This window comes from Sceloporus occidentalis, unplaced genomic scaffold, assembly GCF_023333645.1.
Source record: "Sceloporus occidentalis isolate IW3139 unplaced genomic scaffold, rSceOcc1.0.p SCAF_8, whole genome shotgun sequence".
NCBI lineage: Eukaryota > Metazoa > Chordata > Lepidosauria > Squamata > Phrynosomatidae > Sceloporus > Sceloporus occidentalis.
Window position 1 is genome coordinate 16,455,016 of NW_028316988.1, and position 22,813 is coordinate 16,477,828.

General features: G+C 42.6%; 1 protein-coding gene across 4 annotated transcripts in view; it reads left to right on the top strand.

Moving 5' to 3' along the window:
* Positions 1–22,813, top strand: part of LOC149308049 (GTPase-activating Rap/Ran-GAP domain-like protein 3) — a 58,718-nt gene that overhangs the window by 22,469 nt on the left and 13,436 nt on the right. For all 4 annotated transcript variants that reach the window (XM_089534979.1, XM_089534977.1, XM_089534980.1 and 1 more), the window contains 14 exons: positions 9,194–9,268; positions 10,318–10,417; positions 11,318–11,436; positions 12,107–12,171; positions 12,536–12,599; positions 13,931–13,957; positions 15,497–15,572; positions 17,400–17,498; positions 18,316–18,419; positions 19,109–19,217; positions 20,016–20,061; positions 20,803–20,909; positions 21,345–21,460; positions 21,599–21,703. In XM_089534979.1, the coding sequence (XP_089391105.1) occupies positions 9,194–9,268; positions 10,318–10,417; positions 11,318–11,436; positions 12,107–12,171; positions 12,536–12,599; positions 13,931–13,957; positions 15,497–15,572; positions 17,400–17,498; positions 18,316–18,419; positions 19,109–19,217; positions 20,016–20,061; positions 20,803–20,909; positions 21,345–21,460; positions 21,599–21,703 (1,212 nt within the window). The remainder of the gene's footprint in view (positions 1–9,193; positions 9,269–10,317; positions 10,418–11,317; positions 11,437–12,106; positions 12,172–12,535; positions 12,600–13,930; positions 13,958–15,496; positions 15,573–17,399; positions 17,499–18,315; positions 18,420–19,108; positions 19,218–20,015; positions 20,062–20,802; positions 20,910–21,344; positions 21,461–21,598; positions 21,704–22,813) is intronic.

Genomic DNA, 22,813 nt, shown 5'->3' on the forward strand with positions numbered 1-22,813 from the left:
CCTCCTATCAGCAAAAAAGAGGTCTGCCATGACTCCCTTCAGAGTCGGATAGTGCTTTTGATTTTTTTGCTCAACTTGCAGTGGCCAGTTTCAGGTGAAAAATCCAAACTGAGGTTTTTCTAGAAGCAAAAAAAGGGAGCCTGCCATAAATCGCCATAGATATTTTGATTTCTGGAAGTCAAAAGAAGACTCTCTGAGCCACTCCTGCTGATATTGTTGTTGTTGTGCGCCTTCAAGATATTTCCTACTTATGGTGACCCTAAGATCGGGATTTTCTTGGCAAGATTAGTTCAGAGGAGTGTTGCCATTGCTCATCCATTAAGGATAAGAGAGTGTAACTTGCCCATGGTCACCCCATTGGGTCTACATGGCTGACCTGGGATTTGAACCCTGGTCTCCAGAGTCATAGTCCAACATTCAAACCAGTACCGGCTCACTCTGTTGATAATCCTGGAATATCTGCTGATATTAAGCAGGAAAACAGAAGAAAGCTAAAGTACTGCTGCTAAAAAACAGTGAGGAAAAGGAAGTTATCTGAGTTACTGGTGGTAAGATCCCCAAGGATATAAATCCTCTACAATTATTTATTTAGGATGTTCCCTTGCACCCTTGTGGGGACTAAACTAATTTTAGCCCAGGAGGGATATTTATTTAAAAGGAAAACCTGGCAATAAGCAGAAGTCACTTCAGGTTTTGAAAAAAAAGCCCTTTCCAGGGCTTAAATCTTGCCAGTGGATCCCCAAAAATTGCTATGATGCCATCCAAGAATATGAGGCTGTGTCAGGCAGGGACAATAGGGACCTTTGGGGGATTGCAAATCACTTATATGGCACACTTTGCCCACCATAATGATAAATTTTCCTCCTCTGATCTGTCAGTCTTTTCCAGTCTCCAACTGAAGCCTGTCCACATCTGGAGTGCCTCAGGTCCCCTTTCAGTGCTCTGAGTGTGTACTTTTCCTTGTTTAATTCTGTTGGGTTTCCTAGCGCTTTGTGCAAGTTCGACATTTGCTTCGAGCCATTCCGAGATTTGTTGTTGCTCTTACTGTTTTGAATTCTGCAAGGGTGGTCAAATAACATCTCTCCACCAAGCCTTGATGTTCTTTGCTAGCTCCGTCGGTTGAACTTCATCAGTTCCCTGCTTTTTGGGACACTGTGTTCTTTCCATGGGATGCTCCTGAAAAAATGCTTTTAATGTTATTGTCCTTCAGGTTTGGAAGGAGCTAATTTATTCACTGATGTGGCACGTAATTGTTGAGACAAAAAACGGTGAGGATTTTAATGCAGCATCAGGATACTGTGATTTAAACGAGAAATGTACCTTGGCCTCATTGGCAGGGGACTGTGAGCCTTTGCACCACTGAACTTGAAAGTGGGTTTGCTGTTGAGAGAACATGCATCATGTTTGGGAGCACATTTTCTGACCTTTAATGCAGCTCTCATTCCGGTTCCTAGAGGATGGGTTGACCGCTAACTTTGGCAGTCTATATTGGATGGGTGGTTAGGGAATTAACTGACCCAAGAGGTTCTGATCTGATTTAACATGTTGTTCCAATTTATATTTTGTAAAAGAAACCTTTTTTTAATCACCACATTTATTTTTTGTTCATATATTTAAAGCGTTTTGCACCACTTCTTGGCCGAAAGGTCCCCCAGAGTTGTTTATGCGCAGGCATGCCGAACTTAACAAAACTACCTCCCAATGCTAATGCTGCTAAAATCTTCCAGGTAGGCAGAGGACAAGGAAGAGAAAACACTTCTCTAGGCATTTGTAGGTCCTCCAGCATGATTCTGTGATCAACATCTGGCAGATGTTGGCCATAGAGTTGCACTGGAAGACCTGGAGAATCCTAGAGCGGTGTCCTCTTTGGTAAAAAGAATAGTGTTGTTTTATTTGCAGTTTTTCCACATTCGCCTTCACCCCTAACCCCAGAGAATATGGAGGGGCCACTGTAGTTTGTGGTTTTGTGAGTACTAGTAGTATTAAAATGACCTGATCTTTGCCTTGTGGTCGGATGCCCAGCCATGCCTCCCCTCCCCAGCCAACCTCACAGGGTTGTTCTTGGTAAGGATAATGTGTAGACGATGTAAGAGTGGACTGGGCTATCCTGTCGTGAACTCCTCAGAAGAAAGAAAGGATGCTACATTAAAATAAACGCAATTAATATGTTTCACACCTTTCCAAAGGCAGGCGGTCCATATGATTGCTTTGGCATCAAAGGTGCCTCCTGGAGTGGCCAAAAGCTGAGAAATAACAATCTATTTCAGTGCATAATTATCACTTTTTACAGGAGGTAAAAATATCCCTGGCAGGGAGATTTCTGCTTTAGATGACTGTGATGGGCAAAATGTCAAGTCATATTTTTACCTGGATTTGTGAAAAAAGGTGTGTGTGTGTCTATATATAGAATAATTGAAAAGCTTTCCTGTTTTATTTATGAGGTGTCTATAAAGGCATCAGATCATTTCTGATTTTGGAAGCTAAGCAGGATCAGCTGTGGTTAGTACTTGGATAGGGGACCACCAATGGGTGCTGTCGGCTATATTTCAAAGGAAGGAACTGGCAAAACCACCTTTGAATATTTCTTGCCTAAGACAACCCTTAGTCAATAGTCAATAGACAATTTGAAGATATATTCACATAGACATACCTCTTTGCTTAGGAGGCTGAAAGTTTAGAAAAGGAATAGGTTCAATATTCCTGACAAGCTTTCTGCAGCTGGGAAAGGGAAATGGTAAGCTTAGCACAGTTAACCAATAGCTAGTTTTATATACAGATCTATTCTGTTCCCTTTTAATGGCAACATGTGGTCTGGTGTGTGTAGAAGACAAAATGTGTGTGTAACTGAAATCACTTTCTAATTTTTCCCTGGGACCCTTTCGCACTACATAAGTTATAGCACTGTGATTTCATAGCTTTTTGTGGGTTTTTCGGGCTCTGTGGCCATGTTCTGGAAGAGTTTATTCCTGACATTTCGCGTGCATCTGTGGCTGGCATCTTCAGAGAATGGTGGCATGGATATGTGTGGGGTATAAACCCTTCCAGAACATGGCCCCTTAACCTGAAAAACCCACAAAAACTATGGATGCTAGCCATGACAGCCTTGCACATCACACTGTGATTTCACCTTAACTGCCACGACGAAGTCCTGTGGAATATTATACATCAATGTGGTATCACATTGGAGAAAGATAACCATTACCAATTTACCACATCAGATAGCTTGCAAGACACCATTGAGAAGATCCATGCCTTTGCACTTGTGATGTGGTGGTGAAACCTCTCTAAGGCTCAGGGATCACACACAAAGTGTGGGTGTTTTCATTTCAGTTTTGACAGCATCCAAGCTGTCAGCCACAGCTTGAGCTTTGCCGAGGAAATACATCACATGTCTTCAGGATGCAAGCTTTGTATGGAGCTGCATCTTTTTGAACAATAAGATGTCTGAATGAGGCACTTTGAGACCGGCCTTCCAGAATGGTTTACTGTTCCTTGTTTTGGGTATACTGAATGCTGGGGGTGTGCATCAGTAATTCCTTGAAGTTGTAGCAGGTGTAAGGGTAAAGGATGAGGTTTCTCAGACTAGTGTATCTCCTTACACACTAAAAGAGGAAGCCAGGTGAGAAGCCATATCTATATGCCATGGAGGTAATATTGTGTTAGGTAGTGGCTTTCAAACAACAGCATCCAGGGAACCTTTCCTAAGGTGCTTGGAGGGAAAAGCAGTCTTATTCTCTACACCATTGGGAGAGATCTCAGGGTGAAAGAGTTATTGGTCTGTCGCCCTGGTGCCACACATGAAAATTGACAAAACGACAACGGCTTTTTGTTGGTCCAGTCAGACAGGTGGCCTGAAAAAAATCAATAGTGTCCATGCTGTCTCTATATAACTGTCTAGCCTTGCTACTTCCATCTGGGCAACTTAGGTAGCCACAGGGACAATCTGAACCTTCCCTCTGTTGTTTTCAGGAATGTTGACCTTCTCTGCCTGTTTTGGATTGCTTTTTTCCCCTTCTGCTCATGACCAGGCTGTTTCCTTCAGTCCTAATAGCTTCTGACTGTATCCCTTGAGTATCTGCTGCAGAATCAGCTGAGATTTCTGGGGTGTTTAAAACTGTAGATAGAAGCACAAAGTCAGTCTGTGTGAGACATTGACTAGGACTGTCAGGCCCACTTAAATTGAGAATGTGATACGCTCACCGCTTACACTGTTCCCATAATATTTGATCATGCTGGAATCCAGGACATCAGAACATTTGAAGGTCGCCAACCTTGGGAAGACTATATTCTTTCTATCCCCTTTCCCTATATATATGGAAATTGCTAGGGCTTTACTATCAAGGGTACACAATTTATATATGTATTAGCTGCTTCATTAGATTTTCCAGAAGTCTCGATGGGGTCATCACAAATCGACAGACAACTTGAAGGCCCAACACACGCTTTCATTCGAACCACCCAGTAGCTCAGTTCTACTCCGTTTTCCCCATCAGCTCTGAGTGACAGCAACGTTTTCCTTATCCTTCTGCAAATGACAGCTATCTTTGGATGGATCGAGGCTGGTCAAAGCATCGCCAGTGGTACCCCATCAAAAGTGTCTGCATAAGTAAAAGCAGGCTGGACCCTGTTTACGTGCAGCCTGTTCAGCTCCCAAAGGCTCGGCACATCTTGGAGCCTGGAAACATGGAAATATAATGTAATTTCCAGTTCTGAGTAAGACAGGGGTGATAGAAACCAGACGCTGAATGGCTTTTTTAATGTGGATTTCTTGCAGACCAGCGAGGATTCTCGGCACACAGATCCTGCATATGTTGTCCTTATGGTGGAAACCCAGTGCTATTATGAGTTACACATTTCCCATTAGCTCCAGGCTACAAGCAAGGATTGAAGAGGGCCAGGTTCTTTGAGATGAGCCTTATGCACAAAGAAATGGGGGAGAATTTGGATGCTGTTTATGAGTATCCATAGGCATCTAGTTGGCAGTATACAACACTAGATAGACATTTGATGCATTGAGTTCTTACTAAGGAATAGATTGTTCCAAGGAAATAGATGCTAGACATTTAATAACCAGCCATGCCTGTCAACCAAACAACCATAGAGGGGCAGGAGATAAGCCAAGTAGATAGGATATATAAACTAAGCTAAATAATATTGGCTAAACCATTAAAGCAGCAAGTAAGGGTTGGTCAAGGGACTGACTTTTCATGTATTGATTTAGCTAGGTCTTTGGTTTCTGGCTTTTTTCTTGTCCTGTGCAATCACATTTCATGGCTTAAGGCACACTGACCACGGCAGAAGCACTTACTGACTTGGCAGAATCATGCCCAGCAAGGTGAAATTACAATAAAGAAGGCAAGGCAAGGCAAGGGCATTGCAGAATGTCTTGGCCGGAGGGCTCTCCCTTACACAAGAAGAGTTGATGTCTTAGCAAAGTAGAGGCTTTATGGAAGTTGGTGGTCTGTTCATCTCTTGGTTCCAGACATATCAAGGAAAGATTTCTGTTCTCAAATCTGGTAGGCATTGGCTCCCAAGGCCCAGGGTTGGTGAGCTACATCGGCAGTATACCTTTGGAGTGCAAGACCAAGTCTTTGAATGGCTCTTCTTCCTGTCTGTGTCTAAACTGGGCAAGGAACCAAGGCCAGGCAACATGATGTTGGTACCAAAGTACTGTATGGCCCATCCTGACTAAAACATTTCTGATCACCTCAGACCAATGTACAGTGGGCCCTAGGTATCCTCTGTGAATATCAAAATCCATGGATACTCAAGTCCCATTCAATACAGTGGGGTAGTGAAGTGGTGTTCCTTATATAAAATAGCAAAATCAAGGTTTCCTTGTTGGAATTTATATCATTTTGGAGTATTTTCAAGCTATGGATGGTTGAATCCGTGGGTAAAGAATCTGCGATTATCCAACTGTAATGGATCCAGAGGTGGATGGGTGGGAATCTGTGTCACAAGCTTCAGTTTTATTTGCTCAATATGATCGCCAGTGTCAGAGAAACACATAACCTGGCACATATGCTCCTGCCCCCATACACATATGCTTCTGCCCCATAAAAACATCCATAGCAACCCAAGAGTGAATGCTGCCCAGTGCTGAATTACAAACCACTGGCTGTTTAAGCCAAATAGGAACAATAAAAGCCTTATAGTCTCTCCGATCACGTCAGGAACATGGGAACAGAAGTCTGGGCTAGCGGTGTCTGGGGAGAAGATTGACGGGGGAGACAGCTCAAAGAACAGCTAGCCGCAACATGCTGTGAATTCACTTCAAGCATTACTGGAGTTTCTTGGCAAGCGCGCAGTTTTGTTTTTTTTGTTACCCAGCATTCTCCTGGAAAAGAAAAGCAACTCCTCACTTGGGACACAGAGAAAGCAGTGCTTTCACAAAAAAACGGGACTCAGAGACCAACTCGGATAACTATCAAATCCAGAAGGACAGTCCCATCTGTCAGGACAAAATTGTAGCCGTGGGTTTTTGTATCCAAATCCAGATCTGGAGTGCGTTGTCTATTCCAGGGTCAGTCGATGAACCTGGATTCTGTTCCCTTGGAAAAGGGCCATAATTTAATGAAAAAGCAATGTCTCACATGTGGAAGGTCCAAGATTCAGTTCCTGGCATCTCCAGTTAAAAAAGAAACAGACAGCAAGTGATGCTTAGTACTTAGTATCTAGGAGTACCATTATTGTACAGAGAGACATTACTGGGTTATATTGACCATAGTTTGATTCTGTGAAGAGCCGCTTCTGTGTTCTCATACACACATGCTTTATGTGTTTGTTCATATGTTGACTGGGAAGAGATTCTAGACTGGGCTATTACTGTATTTATTCAAAGCTGAGCCAGTCCAGATGCTTCATGCTGCCTGCCTGTTGTAAAAGTCAATGTTGTACCCTCCCTATCAGGGTTGCTATGTGTCCCTTATTATAAGGGATGTCTCCTGTTTGAGAACTAGAAACACAACAAGAGTGTCCGATGTATGTCAGTAGTGCACAGTATGCATCAAATATGCACAACTCAAGCCAGAAATACACGATGCACATTGGAGCATGCATGACACAGCTCCTGGACGAGCATCTATACAATTCACTAACAGAGTTTTGTTGCATTTCTACAATGTAATCATGGAATCATAAAATTAGGAAGTTGTGTAGACTGCTGCAAGACCTTGGCTGACATTTTTATTAATGGTTCGCATAACAAAATCTTCTAATTTCTCTTGACATTTTAACATTAAATGCAGTAGTGGTAATGCCCGCATTTCCAAGTTCTCTAACAGGAGCTGCATGTCAGACTTTGACAATTTGATATCCCTGATCCCGCTTCTGATTTCATATATCTCATTAAGCTTTTATTGGAGTCATTGGTCGGCGTCTGTCTGCAGAGAAACATCTCTCTGTCTTTCTTTTACACTTGTTTACCTGACTCCCTCTGACACACATTGGATCTTTCTTTCTTTCTTTCTTTCACATTTGTTCATTCGTAACTTGGAGTTGTTTTTTCCCATTGCTTTTTTTCTTGTGGGGCTTTCAGGTGGGTGGAATGGGGGGAAAACTTCCACAAGCTCCATTTTGGTTTGTGTGGTTAGCAATTGCCGGTGGCTGCCGCCCGCAGATTGGTTAGAATAAACCACAAAACATCCTTGCAGGGACGGTGAAACGTTTTAAATTGCAAAGTCTCGCTCCTGCAAGCTGCTGTTTGACAATGGCAAGCGCGGCAGGAGAATGGCGTAGTGAAGTCATTGCATTTCCCTGGTTGGAAGCATTGATTATCGGCACTACAAATGGTACCTTTTGGCATACGAGATGCCTGGGCTGTGTTTCTTCAGTTCTTGCTGTCCTTTTTAAAGAAGCTACAGGACAACAAAGGCAGGTCCAAGGGCTGGTTGTCTGCCTCGGAGACCTTCCTGGGGCACACAGGGTGCTAAAAATGCACCAGATTAACAACAATAACAAAAAGGGAAATCCACTTCTGCTTTTAGGAAAAAGGAGTGTAGGTTAAACAGCAACAGGGTCCCCTTCAACCTATTTCAAAGAAGACTAGGACTTCCAGGAGAAGCAATTCACTTCATTTTTTTAAAAAGCCATGGGAAAGGATGGTATGGAGATTGGTGGGATGCTCCTTTGCCGATGGAGTCAACGTGGTGAGGCTGTTTTAGAGTGATGTGATTAAGACTGGGCAAATCTGGGTTCAAATTGCCACTTGTCTGGTAGTAAATAAGGCTGGGCTGAACAGGATAGGTAGATTCAGCTGAACAGGATAGGTAGATTGCAAAGGCATTGTCATGGGGCGTGGCAATTCAGACTTGTTTAGGGTGAGGGATAGCGGAGATCCATAAATTTTTTAATGAACATGTTATAGCCTTGCAGGTAGGAAACCAGCATGTCCAGGAGAAGACTGAGCAAGAAGCACCCTTCCTGTCATGTCTGAAGGCTCAGCAGTGATCCACAGAGGACTCAGAATCCATTGACTTACTGGTTACCCATTTAATATGCCTTTTTGGCATGACAACACGGCCCTCTCCTCAACCTCAGACCCCCCCCCCCCACACACACACACACAACTCTTCCTTTCCTTCAGAAGTGCATGAACCTGTTGAAGAACTAAGAGTGGAGGAGAACCTCTATGTTTTCTGGGTTTGACAGCCTCTGTAAGGCTTCAGTTATCTTCCAGTCTCTTACCTCCCTGAAGATTGCTGTCCAAGGTCCTGGAGGTTCCTGAACTGATGGCATCCTGCTTCTCTGACCCTAACCATGTTTTCCTTTCAATAGAAGTAATATCTACCACAGGGGAACATAACTAAAAGAATGCTACTGGTTGTCTCATATGTGTTTTCTAGATGGCTTTGGTCTGATCCAACAGGGCTTTCCTCTGTCCCCTCACTGTGATCATTTTGCCTTCCTTAAAAAGGTCTTGGATTGGCCATTTTCCTGCTCCTCAGAGAAACCACATACCCCTTAGTCATGAGACTGCCACTGCTCCTAGAGATTGGTCAGCTCAACCCAAGACTAACAATGACAACAAGCCTGTGTTTTGGACCTACTGATAGATATGCAAAGTAGCTCTCGTAAAGGGCATCCAGAGTTCTTTGAAATCTTTAAAGAGGTCTATTAACAGGTTGCATTTGATGGAGAATCCAGACTGACTAGTGGGTTCCACTGTCTTATGTTTGCTCTTGTTTCACAGCTTATTTCCAGTGATGCTGATGGAGCCATCCAAAGAGCTGGCCGCTTCCGGGTGGAAAATGGCTCTGTCGATGAGGTAGGATGAGATCTCAACCTTCAGGGCTCTTTTGGGTTGGGAGCTTTTCTTTGAGTAAGCATGTGCCAAGACTGGATGCGAATGTCAGGTGGGAGTCAGGAACCAGGAACTGGAATCAAGGAATCACCTTGGGGCATAGTAAAAGCCAGGAAAGATGAGTGATATCTAGGTGTAGAGAGAAAGCTTTTTTAACTCATCCTGTTGAAAAGAGCCACTAGACAGTCACTGTAGCTCCAGGGTAACCTTCACAACCCAGTGAGATGCTCCAACTCATGTGAAATAGGGCAGCCATGGGATCCTGGTTCTAACACTATATGCTGATCTGCCAATTCCAGGCTGTAGACCTTAGCTAGAGTATTTACTCTCATAACCTTGGGTTCTGGGGGCATGATTGTTGCAGGATGATAAAAGGTCATTCCACTGCCTCCTGCATTCAGATTACATCTCAATGTTCTTCTGCATCAGAGCAACAGGAAAAGAAAGTGCCACTTTGCTGAAGGGACAAGAGCATTGGGTCAGTGCTCATCAATCTGTTCCTGCATATAGAGATCAGGCAAGGGGATCTTTAGTGACCCTTTCTTCTGCATTATGAGCAGCTCCAGAGGCTTTGGCAATATCTGCCCATTTCTTGTAGCTCCTCACGCCCTTCTGATTTGTATCAGCTCACCCATGGGAGTCCAGGGAAGGGCTTTTCCAAAACCACTGTTGCTACCAGAAATGAAGGTCTGAAAGAGCTCTTTGCCCCAGTCCCAGTTCATATGGGGAAAGGAGGGTAATATATATGGTAGTGATCAAGTCTTTGTGACCAAGGCCTATGCTTGAAGCCCTGTTGAAAATTCTTGAAGGGGGCAGTTATGTCTAAATCTACCTTTCCTTATTATAGACCACTGTGTTGTCTACTTCTGCATTTTATTGCTATATATACCCTTTTCTTTCCCTGTCTCCTATCCTCCATGCACACCCAAAAATCCACAAATGCACACTCCTCCATCGTTCTTTCCATTTCTGCAAAGGTACCATAGACTCCCCGGTTTCTCTTTCTGTTTCAGAATACAGATTATGCCCCTGGTACGTGGCACCGAACAGATGTGCACTTGGAAAACCCAGAGTACCATACCAGATGGTACTTCAAATATTTTCTAGGAAAAGGTAGTTGTGCTTTTTTATTTTTATTTTTTTAATGTGACTCTGTTTGTCTTCTTGGGCAGCAGTGACTTAAAAGTACACTCATAACATCTTTTGCTTTAACCAGACCAAGGGGAAAGCCTTAGGGGAAAGCCTTTTTCAAATGGGCAAGTTCTTCTTTTAATCGTTTTACCTCCCCCCCCTTGAATTTAGTGGTTTTTGACTGGTGGCCAGAGTCTTCTGTCTCAAATGACCAGTGGTTTTGTGTAGCCAGGAGTCTCCGAGATCAAGCACTGGAGGTCCACAAGATTAGCAGGGACAAAGTTATCATCTTTTGCTGTTGCACATTATCTCTTTTATTGGGCAGAGTGCTTTGAGGCTGCCTGATCTTGAACAGGCTATTGAGATTCATTGACTTTAAAAAGCCCCAGTGGAGCTGAAAACTGGGTTTGTTGATCAAGAGAGTTGCCTGCATTTTGGGGGTGTCCCGCAGGTCATGGCTTGAGGGACTGGTATTATCAAATGCACTTCAAAATGTACCATGGCACTGCTGCTGATGACTAGAGACATGTCTGTAGGGGATGTGTAGTGACAAGCTGTTTGTGCTATGAAGCCTGTTGATATGTGGCAGTGAAGACCAATCCAGAGGAACTGATAGAAGTCACATTTCTCCATCATCTCATCACATTTAAGCCCTAAGAGACTGAGCTGGGAAAGTCTTCTGTTCCAGTCTTACCCTTGTCATAGCAAAACCACTGTGTGTTCAGAGAAGGTGACAGAAATGAGGTTTGAACATGGCATCACTCATAACAGTTGATTTTGGAGGCAGAATAGCTTCTAGTGATGGCATTCCCCTGTGCACTCCATGTATTCCTTTGTGTGATGGTTTTGTTTCTTCTAATGAGAAGTGATTTTGCTTCCCAGTTCACCAGAACTATGTAGGAACCGATGCAGAGAAGAACCCTTTCTTTCTGTCTGTTGTGCTCTCTGACCAAAACAATCAGCGTGTCCCTCAGTACCGTGCGATCCTCTGGAGAAAAACAGTAAGGGACAAAAGTTCTTTCTGCTCTTTTCTATTTTCCCTAATTTATTCACCCATTTTCTGACATTCCACTGTAATGAATGCAAACATCCAAGCTTAAAAAATAACCCTAAACAGGCAGTGCTTCCATTATAGGTATAGAGGTTCTTTCACCACTGACTTGTACTTTTCTTATCAATTGAAGTCTAATTGGATCACACTCAGAAACGATTCAAATGAAGCCTTATTATGGCTTGCCACACCAAACCATGGCTTACTGACTTCTGAACCAATACCATCTGACAGATCATGGTTTGTATATGGCCACTAAACCAGGATTTGAAATCATGTTTTCAAGTTGGTTTCCAAACTATAATTTATACCAGACAAGTTTGGCATTGCCTTTCAGATGACAAAATGGTGGTCTGGGGCCTTGATCCACTCTTGCTATTTGGAACAGAAGCCAGGGTTTCTTAGGAAGTGCAAAGAAAGAATTAAAGCACACTGACCATAGTTTTCCTATACCTCTCTAAAGGGTGAAATGTGGTTCAAAGTCTACATTACAGTTAATACAATTCAAGCCACACTGTTAATGTCCTGTACAAACTTATGCTTTTGTCTTTTTGTTTGCATAAAGCCCCCAAAGGTATCTGATGTATGACAGCTTCTCTCTTAACACAATTCTCTTACAGGGTACTCAGAAAATATGCCTCCCTTACAGTCCTACAAAAACATTGTCCGTGAAATCTATTTTAAGGTAAGGGTCATTTTATTTTTAACTGTGTTGTCTTTTCTTCTGGTCTAAGGAGTGGGGCACAGGAGGCAAAGTACATGACCATGTGAATCAAGAGGAAGAGAGGGCTAATGTCAGTGTACTAGTGGGGTATTTTAAACATTAGGAGCGTGTGTGTGTATTATAATAATATAAAGAAAATAGAGGTTGGTAACATGGCAGTAACCCTCCGAAGTGCCACAGTGAGCCACTGTGACCCTCTCAAGCCCTTATAGTTACCTCATCTCTGGTTTAACCCCAGAGCCAAAATATGCCAAAACCTACTGAATATTTGTTAGGACGCATATGAACAAAGAGCACTGAAAGTGCAATTTTGCTTGCATTTCAGTGCCATGAATCTTGACAAATTTGAGAAAGGACCTAGAGAAATTCTTCACCCAGAAATTCAAAAGGTAAGTTACACAAAACAAGAAGTAAAGATTGGATTGTAGAAAAATAGAAATGGGTTCAGAGGAAGTCAGTAACAAAAAAGCTTCAGTGGTATGAAAAACAAGGTTTAAGGAACTTGGTCTTTTAAGAGAAGACTGAGGAGTAATGGGGCAGTATTGTGCCAGACCCTGAACAGTTTCACGTAGAAGAAGACAAACTCTTGTGTGCTGCTGCACTGAAGGATAGGATAACACCTCATAAGCTTAAGTTATTTTGGTTGAACATTGGGAGAAACTTCTTGACAGTCAGAACAGCTCATTACTTGAACTGGCCTAAATTATACCGCTGAAATGAAACTTTCAGGTGAGTAGAAATGGATTTTTGTATGAGAAGGCTCTGTTCAGTTCTGTTACTCAAACAAATCCCTGGGCACAGAATTCATTAATTCTAAATTTAGGTTCTTTGTGCCATCCTCCAGTTGGTGGAGTCCTACTTTGCTTTTTAGTAGATCCTGCAAGTTTGAAGTCTGTCCATCCCTGATCTGGAAGAAATCTCATTTAGACCATAGCCCAACAGACAGAAGAACAATGCTGTGCAAGGTTGAACAGATGGCCAGTGTGTCCACAGCTAATCCTAAAGGGTAGCTGCCAGGTGTAATGCCAAAGCAACACATGGCTTGGAACACCTTGTCCTCCATCCACTTTTAATTAAATTTCCCTCCCCATATTAACGAAGAGGCTAAATGTACCAGGTACAGGCATGTGGGGTCAACTTTGTTTTTGACTAGAACCCAGAGATCCATGCAGCCCCGTATAGCACTAAATTTGGAACAGACACATTCTGGGCACCATGTTACTACATTCACGGCTATTTGAAGATCTGATCTCCCTTTTTAAACATTGCTGCGGACATGCTGAGAACAATCTGTGTTTGGTTGGTGAGGAAGAGTTTACCCGCTGCCAAACAAATCTATTCAGTAACTGTTGCTCTTGTACAGTAATGTGGGCAAATAACAAATAGGATTGGGACAGAAAGGTCTATAAATGTTGTGTGCTGTCCCTTTATCATCTTTACTATGTTTGGAGTGTATTTTAAACTGTTTTAATTTAGTTTTAATTTAAAAGGATTCCTGCTATTATTCTTATTCTTATTACCACTATCACTACTACAACTATTGTTGTTGATGTAATAGTATTATAAGCTTTTTAGATGGGCATTGTTTTTAATCTTTATTGTAAGCTGCATTGGGTCCATGCCAAGGGAAAGTCAGGATATGAATCGAATAAATAAATTATTGCTATGTTTTGAGTGAATGTAACAGCTGAATTTTTTTTTCACCCTGACTTTACCCCAGGATTTATTGGTTCTTGAAGAACAAGAGGTAAGCCTTAACATCCCGGAAACCTATCTAAGAACTACTAGTTTCTGTTTCTAATTGTGCCTTGTTCCATTTTGTCGGCTATCTTGTTCAGGTTTATGGTTTTGTTCTTTTTTGCAATACTTTTGAGTCTGCCTGTGGGGTGCTCCTGAAATCAGCATAAGATCAAATTGTATTTTCAGAATGAGGATGCCAGTCACAGTTGGTTGCTTTGGAACCAGTTCCAGAGAATGCCACTTTGCAGATCTGCTGTAGAAATTCTGTGATACATGAAGGAGATAATTCTGGCCCAAGATAGTCTTGAAAATAGGCACACACCATCCATCTTGTTCCTGCTAAAAAAAATTTGGGTCCCTTTTATCCATCAAGTCTAAATTCACCTCTTCATATTCCAAAGAACAAGCTGGCAGATAGGCAGAGAATTGGGGCAGGATGCGAAGAATCTTTTGAATTAAGGTCATACCATTTTCCTCCTTATTCTCTGAGTCCTTATAAATCTCTTCAATTTGATTGCGGGCTCTTGATGCTTCATGCATCCATCTGTTTCATTTAAGACTGCCATTAGCACAGTCTGAGCCCGTCAGGTGAGGGCAGGACATAAATCAAATCTGTTTGTGCTGATTCTGGAACAGACTTGTGGGAACCATCCCTGTCTCTGAAACAGAATGCAAAGTCCAAGCTCTGGTTGCTTTAATTGAACACCTGCAGTCTCCTTTAACAAGAAGAGTGATGGGTCTTGATAGGCATAACAGAGTGACCAAAAGGAAAGAGTTTCCCATGACAGAGGTAGGAATTCAGGTTATTTTTGAATGTTGAGTTTAGAACAACAGCACTGACATCAATTTCAAAGTGGGAAGGCCCAAAGCAGTGAGGATTTCAGTCTTGGAGATCCCGGCTCAAGTCACTAGGATGGTCACATATACTTTGTTAGAGCCCTTTCACACTGTGCAATCTTGGGATAGGTAGTTTAGTGAGGCACTAGAGGTCTCTGATGGAGAATTCTATGTGCTTCTCCTTAAACTGCATATCCCAATATTCCACAGGATGTTGCCAGGTAAAGGTAGAATCATAAAGGTAGAATCAAAGCAGGTAAAGGTAGAATCATAATGCTAAAATTGCATAGTGTGAAAGACCCTTATGTTGTCCGATCCAAATACATCAACAGAATGGTTGTTGTGAGGCTGCAGCAGAGAGGAGAGTCGTACGTGCTGCTTTGAGCTCACAGAAGCAAAGGAAGGATGTTTAAGAAATACATATGAGTCATGCTGAACGTGTCCCTATCCTTTCTTATTGCGTGTGCCTGTCTCAAAATGCAGCTCAGTATGGTTGGAAGTACTATAGTCTTACCCCTGATACCTGAGTCTAGGCTTTCGCAGACACGATCCATTAATGACCAAAGTAGAAAGTATGGTTATGACAATACTGCCAAATTTGAACGACATCAGGAGCCAACCCAGTGATCTTTATCAATATTCCATGGACATAAAGCATCTCTCTTAGGTGAGATGCTTTATTTCAATCTCATCTTCCCTTTTCTCCCAGGGCTCTGTCAATTTTAAGTTTGGAATTCTTTATGCCAAAGACGGACAGCTAACAGATGATGAGATGTTCAGCAACGGTGAGTCTGGGGTCTGAGCTTCTTTTCTCTCTTGTTGTTGGGTAACATGAGCCGGGTAGACTTGTCTGAACAGGAGAATGCTTGGAAAATACATCTGATGTTTGTTGGTAACATTGGTCCTGGTTATGTTGAGACCTCATTCAGCATTCCCAAACCACATACTCCAAATGTTTCAGACTACAACTCCCATCACCACCAGCCAGTTTAAAACATCCTGCCCTCTATATGTGCTGCGGGTTCTATATGAAGCCATGGACATAAAATATTTTTGTCCTTGGAAGGAGAGGACATCTCAAAATCTGCAGCTCCTGGCTGTTCCTGGCTGATGGGGGCTCGGGGGTGATGATGGAAAAATTTCAGTGATCAGACCTTTGAATTTTCTAAATGCAATCCATCCTTTCTCCCATTTTCTCTATGAAAATTTGAGATACCAAGTGTAGGAGGGCCAGTGTGGTGCTGTAGTGGTTTGCGTTGTACCAGGTCTCTGACAAAAGTTTGAATCCTTGGTGAACCATGGAGGTCCGCTGGGTGATTGTGGCAAGAGAGGCAATGGCAAACTCCTTGCCAGGAATAGCCTAGGATAAGCTTGCCATAAGGCATGATTGACTTGAAGGCACATGACAACAATATTCCAGTCTAACATGGCTACGTCTCTAAATTACTTTGAAAAGTGTCAGATAAACATGGCTGGCGCCACATTTATAACAACAATAAATCTACCTCCGCCAACTGGATTTTCCCACCACAAAAAGGCAGTCAGGGTTCCATCATATAAACACTCTCCCTTTTACATAAACTTGGTTTTAATTTCAGCACGTTCTCCCATGCAGCCAATTTCTTTTTTTAACAAAAGCTGGCCAGTTTCTTGGGAACTCTGCTATTTCCTGCCTATTTCTTTTTAATTCCCCAAACAGCTGTTGGCATGGATCCGTTTTGTGGATCCATCCGTCTCAGGGTTTTTTGTTTTTTCTCTTCTCCCGTCACTAAAGATGACTAGAAATATTTCAATGTTGGGCGCACAGAACATTTTGTGTTTGTATGACTAAAAGCTCTGGCAAGGCTCTTAATGCCTTGGTTATATTTGCAAAGCCAACTTGACATATTTGTGTTCTCAACAGCCCACGTAAAAGCAAAATATCAGTGGAAACTTCACTTTTCTTCCCGCACTTCTCTGATCATCGAAATCTCATTTCTCATATCTGTTTATGTCGCGCAAGTGCTCTGTCTTCTCAGAGGCAACTTGTAGCCCCAACCTGAAAAATAGGACCTGGTTGGACAAATATTTAATCAAGGGTAGGGAACTGTGGCCTCTCTAGATGTTTTGGACTTCTGCTACAATGATGCCTCACCATTGGATATGTTGTTTGTGGCTGAGGGGGGTATACATTCAGTATGTCTGAAGGGCCACAGCTTCTCCATGGCGGCTTTTGTTTAACTGAAGCATGCCGGTAGGGTCCTTGATACAGTGCAGTTGGGGGTACACCATATTGTAATGGAGCATAAAGGTTTTCCTTATTTGAATTCCCTTTCAAAGGGAGAAAGAACCATCACAGGTGGAAATATCTTCCCACTTCAAGAGATTTTTGCATATATAAGTAGCATGCCATCTCATGACTCCTCACCCACCTTACCTTCTGAAGTGGCATACAGTCCACCAAAAAGCCTTGGGAGCTTCTGTTTCCATGATTTGATATTTCTCTGCCCTTTAAGAGGGTGAACGTTGAGTTCTCTTGATGAAGCCAGTGGTCCAAAGTTGTCTTGTCTTTCTTTCTCACTCCATCCATCACCACATTATTGCTCTGTCCCTCCCCCCCCCCCCCCATGCAGAAACCGGGAGCGAAAGCTTTCAGAGGTTGTTGAATCTCTTAGGGGACACCATTACGCTGAAGGGCTGGACAGGCTACAGAGGAGGACTGGACACCAAAAGTAAGCTTTTGTTGGAGGTGATCAGAATTGTTCCTGAACAGCATTATATTGTCTGATCTCTTTCTGTCTGAAAATATTCTTTGCCTTTATGTTCTCTTGTCTTGGCCTGTGCAACTACAATGCTATCTCTGTTCTAGCTTCACCATGGTGCCAAAACGTTTTGCAAAACAATAGTTTATTTGCAGATTTTGTCAGCGTTACCAGCTCCCGCTATACCCCTGGGCACAGTTCAAAGCATTGTTTTCTTCTGTTTTCCTTTTTGAATGGATGAATTTGGGTTATCGTAAGGATTGCCAGCAGCCCCAGGGACCTGCCCTTTCACTGACTGTTTGAAGCTTTGCCTGGGTGTATCCTCCTTGCAACAGGCAAGGTGGATGACAACTGGAGGTGGTCCTTTTTTTGCGGTGGTCCCCAGAAGAAAGAAAGACTCTCTGCAGAAATTTTAATCCACTGCCCTTTAGGGATCAGTTAGTTTTTTTATTTGCGTAAAATCTTGGAGGCACTTACTACCAAATGGATCTCCCCCCCCCCCCTTTATTAATTTTCTTGTTCTCTTGGCTGCTGTTTTCCAGTCACTCTGATGTTTATTGGAACACTTGGTTGACTTTAACCATTGGTCATAGGCAGCTTTGGGGGGCCAGTTTTGGTAGGAAAACCATTTTAGTTCACTTCCTTCAAAATGTGGGGAGACAGTCACTTTGCAAAATCTGTTGAATTGGTTGTCAGATCCTGCCCCCTCTCCGGATAGCACTAATTGACAGTGAGTAAATGAATGAATGTAGTAAGCATTTTTCCTTTCCACCATTTTCTTCTGCAGATGACACCACCGGCATCTGTTCCATGTACACCGTCTACCAAGGGCATGAGATAATGTTCCATGTTTCGACCATGCTTCCATATTCCAAGGAGAACAAACAGCAAGTACGTGTTTTTTCCGTATTGATTTTTCTTAGGAGATTGCATGCTGCTGTCAGAGAAAGGAAACAGAGACAGAGGAACCTTACAGCTCTTCCAGGGGACACATCTGGGAAACATTAATGTGCTGAGAAGCATCGGAAGTACTGCAGCCATTACTGGGCATCGGATGTTGATACACGGGAGGACGTGCAAAAGAAGGTGATCAGGATGGTGGTGGGCCTTGAAGCAAAGCCCTTTGAGAAATGGTTGAAAAGAGCGATTTAGCCTGGAGATGAAACCATTCAATGGAAATGTGGCAGGTGTTTTCAGACATCAGAAGGCCTGTGCCTCACAAGATGAAGCTGGCTATTCTTGGTGGCTGCTGATGGCAGGACTGGAACAAAGAGATAGAAATTCCAGGGAAACAGATTTGTTAAACATCTGATGAATCTTCTTAATGCTAAGAGCTGTTTGGTGGGTCTGCTTCACTTAAGGTCTCCAATTCACTTATTATTCTAACTGATGAAAACGCAGGTGGATTAAATGATGCCTTCCTGTTGTGTTGAACTGCACCTCTCATCATCCTAGACCATAATGGCTGGGGTGATGGGAGTTGCAATCCATCACTTCAAGACTGTGCCGGCTTGAAGGAAGCAGTCTGGGGAATGGCTACACAGGGTTCATATAGCTTTGGTTTTTTGCCCTTTTTTCAGGTAGAAAGGAAACGGCACATTGGGAATGATATCGTCACCATCGTGTTCCAGGAAGGGGAAGAATCTTCGCCAGCCTTTAAGCCATCCATGATCCGCTCTCACTTTACACGTATCTTTTTCCACCATCTCCACCCACTTCCTTCTTTGTTTTTTAAATTGGTGATGCTCTGTTTTGCTCAAGTGCTTTCTAGGTGCTATTTTGCGAGACCTGGAGTCCATTTTCACTATGCAGTTACTGTGCTGTGGTTCCACTTCAACTGTCATGGTTCAGTTCTGTGGCACTGTAGGATTTGCAGTTGAGGGAGAATTTAGAGTTTTCAGCCAGGAAGCTCTTGGACCTCACCAAACTACAAACTTCAGGGCTCAATAGGATGCAGCCATGTAGTTAAAGTGGAATCATAGTGCTGTAATTGCGTAGTTTGAAAGGATTTTCAGGTAGACATCACTTGTGGTCCCTATAGGGACCAGAACTTAGGAAGTTACTTTTAAGAGCAATTAATATCAAGGTTCAAGTTTATTCTGCATTAGCTAACCTGGCTTTTGCTTGAGGAATTAATATAATGACAAACTGAATAAACAAAGAGTGGTGGGATGATACTCTGGGATCTAGAGCGCCATCTTGTCATTTCTTAGTTTTGGATAAATTGAATCAGTCAGAAACAATGTGAAGGCATGAAACAACAACAACAATACAAAAATATTTCTGTATTTCCATCTGCAACAATCAGCCTGCACTTCTTGTAAAATAAATGTGTTCTTCCATGCTGTATTCACCTTTATTTTCCTCTTCTTTCTTATTACATTTCACCAATGTTTGGGAGGTGGAGGTGGATAGGAATTTCAAGGGATTGATGATTGCCATTGGATGCAGAATTAAATGGTTTGATTTCCTTAACTTATGTTGTAGATATTTTTGCCTTAGTGAGATATAATAAGCAAAACGATAGTTACAGGTGGGTTTCAACTGTACAGAAACCATTCATTCCACTCCTTAACCATGGCATGTTACGACTTGAGCTTGATATGAACTCACCCAAAATCTCACTCAAGGGGCAGAGGGGTCAAAACAAGACTGTCAAAAGTACAAAAACAGTTTATCAAAAGGGAGAAAGAAGAGACAGAGGAGGAGGAGGCAAAATAAACCTCAATACAGGTTGAGTCTCTCTTATCCTAAATGCTTGGGACCCAAAGGATTTTGGATTTTTTGGGATTTTGGGACATTTGCAGATGAGACCCAAGCCCAACCATGAAATTCATTTGTTTCATATACAAACCTTTTACACATAGCCTAAAGGTAATTTTATGCACAATATTTTTAATCATTTTGTGCATGAAACAAAATGGGTGTACATTGAACCATCAGAAAGCAAAGGTGTCACTATCTCAGCCAAACATGGGCACAATTTTGCATTTGGGAATATTTTGGATAATGGAGGCTCTATGTAAGATCCTTTTGCATACTGATCCAGACTTACATGGCTATGAATTATGTTTGCTTCATTTCACTTATGAGATACAATAATGCTGTGTTGTTAATGTTGCTATATTATTACATCACAGCAGACATCTGAAATCCTGCCATAAATAACTGGAACCTGAGAACCTTTAACATGGTTAATTTATGTGGGGGATGTAGCACTGAGAATAAAACAAACTCTTTCTGCCAATTAATCAGATTTCCACTTTTCTACTAGGCTGAAAATTTTTTCAGAAGAGAGCGTACCTCTCTTTGGACCTCCGCTTCCATCCCCGCCAGTGTTTACGGACCACCAAGAATTCAGGGACTTTCTGCTGGTGAAATGTAAGCTGGGGGGTGCTGTTCTCAAACCCATAAAAACCTAATTTGCTATATCACATGAGGTTCCCAAGCACATTTATGAGGGCCTGGCATTTTCCAAAGGAAAATAGTCTGGTAGAGCTGAAAAACCATGGCAGAATTGCCCTTCGTTGCGTAGCACGAAGCCCATCTTCTCAGCAATCCTTCTGACTGCCCTGTAAGTTAGGGCAAGTATTATCATTTGCTTCGTACAGATGAGAGGCTACCCAGCAGAGCCCAGATTTGAACAGAGACATCCCAACTCTTGTTTGTGGACCACCACTTCATGCTGACCCTTCCTATTGGGCTATAATCTTATAAAATGCTGTGTTGGGCCCCATCATGGTGGCTCTACAGAAGCTAAGCTTCTGAGCCTGGTGCCCTAAGCCACTTTCCTTTGTCTGCTTGTTTGTTCTGCAGTAATAAATGGAGAGAAGGCCACTTTGGAAACCCCAACGTTCGCTCAGAAGCGGCAGCGCACTTTGGACATGTTGATTCGCTCCTTATACCAGGACCTCATGCCTGACATGCACAAGGTAAGCTCTGGTCTCTTGAACACTGTTTGGTTGGGTCTGATTACCAGGGCCAGCTCTGCTATTAGGCAGAGTGAGGCATTCACCTCAGGCCTGTTATTAAACATCTGGTTGGCTTTTGTTCTGTCTTGTTTTCCTTAGAACATGCTCAACAGGAGATCCTTCAGTGACGTCTTACCCGAATCCCCCAAATCAGCCCGGAAGAAAGAAGAGGCTCGCCAAGCTGAATTTGTCCGTCTTGGCCAGGTAGGATATGCACGTATGTGTGTGTATGTGTCAGCTTGTGTGAGAGAGAGTGAAATGGATGAAATTCAAGGTAAGATCATAACCCTAAGGTTGCCCTCTTCAAAGCGCATGCTGGACATCAGGGATCATTGTAGTTCAGCAGTGGACCACCTTTAACCCTCTGCTTAATTTCAAAAACCCTCTGGACATGTTCAGTTCAAACCTCTAGCAAGAGGAATCTCATCTCCTGCTTGGAGAAATGGATTGTAAAAAGAGAATAAATGTGAAGAGAGAGGGGACAGAAGAGGTGAAAAGCAATGGCAGAAAAAGGCAAAGAGTCAGATGCAGAACAAGAGAATGTGTGTAACACTTTATTTTGTCAGACCTCTGGCTAATAACTGGGGATTGCAAAATAGTCTTTTAATGAGGGTGGACCTTTACCCTGCTGTACCTTTATCCTCATTGTTATGTCTTAAATGCTTTTAGGTGGTTTGAAATGGGTGCTCTTTAAATATTTTAGATTAATATACAGTATTTTAATTAGACTGGTATTATATGATTGATTTTTAGCTGTATTTTGGCTCATTCTGTGCCGTGAGCCACCTTGGGTCCCATGTTGGGAGAAAAGTGGGATAATTATCAAAAAGGGAGGTAGCATGAAAAGAGGTGGGTAGAAGGAGAGAAAGATGGTGGCACAAAGCCAAGATCTGGTGCCTTTAGGATACTTAAGCCGACTCCAACTCCTTCCAGCACCAAACAGATTCTTCCCGAACATGCTTGAAAATAGAAATTAGCATGCCAAGTGATGGAGAAAGCGAGAGCACATTACATCAGGCGTACAGTGTAAATGAGGCCAGGGGGTACCATGAAGGACTACGGGGAGCGTTTCAAGCCTATATCACGCGTGAAGGCTATTAGCAAGGGACCCGTTATAAGGAAAATCAATTTGGAACAAAAGGAATTAGCCAGCTCAGAGGGGCACAGAAGTCTCATTTGTGGAAAACGAGGGAAGTGGCGGTATGTGGGGGGAATCAAAGAGAAAATGGCTGTTGAGCAATTCAGAAGTGCTTGTTACTTATTTTCACCAGTCAGTTAGTTATAATATTTATCCCCTGATCTTCTGCCTAGAGG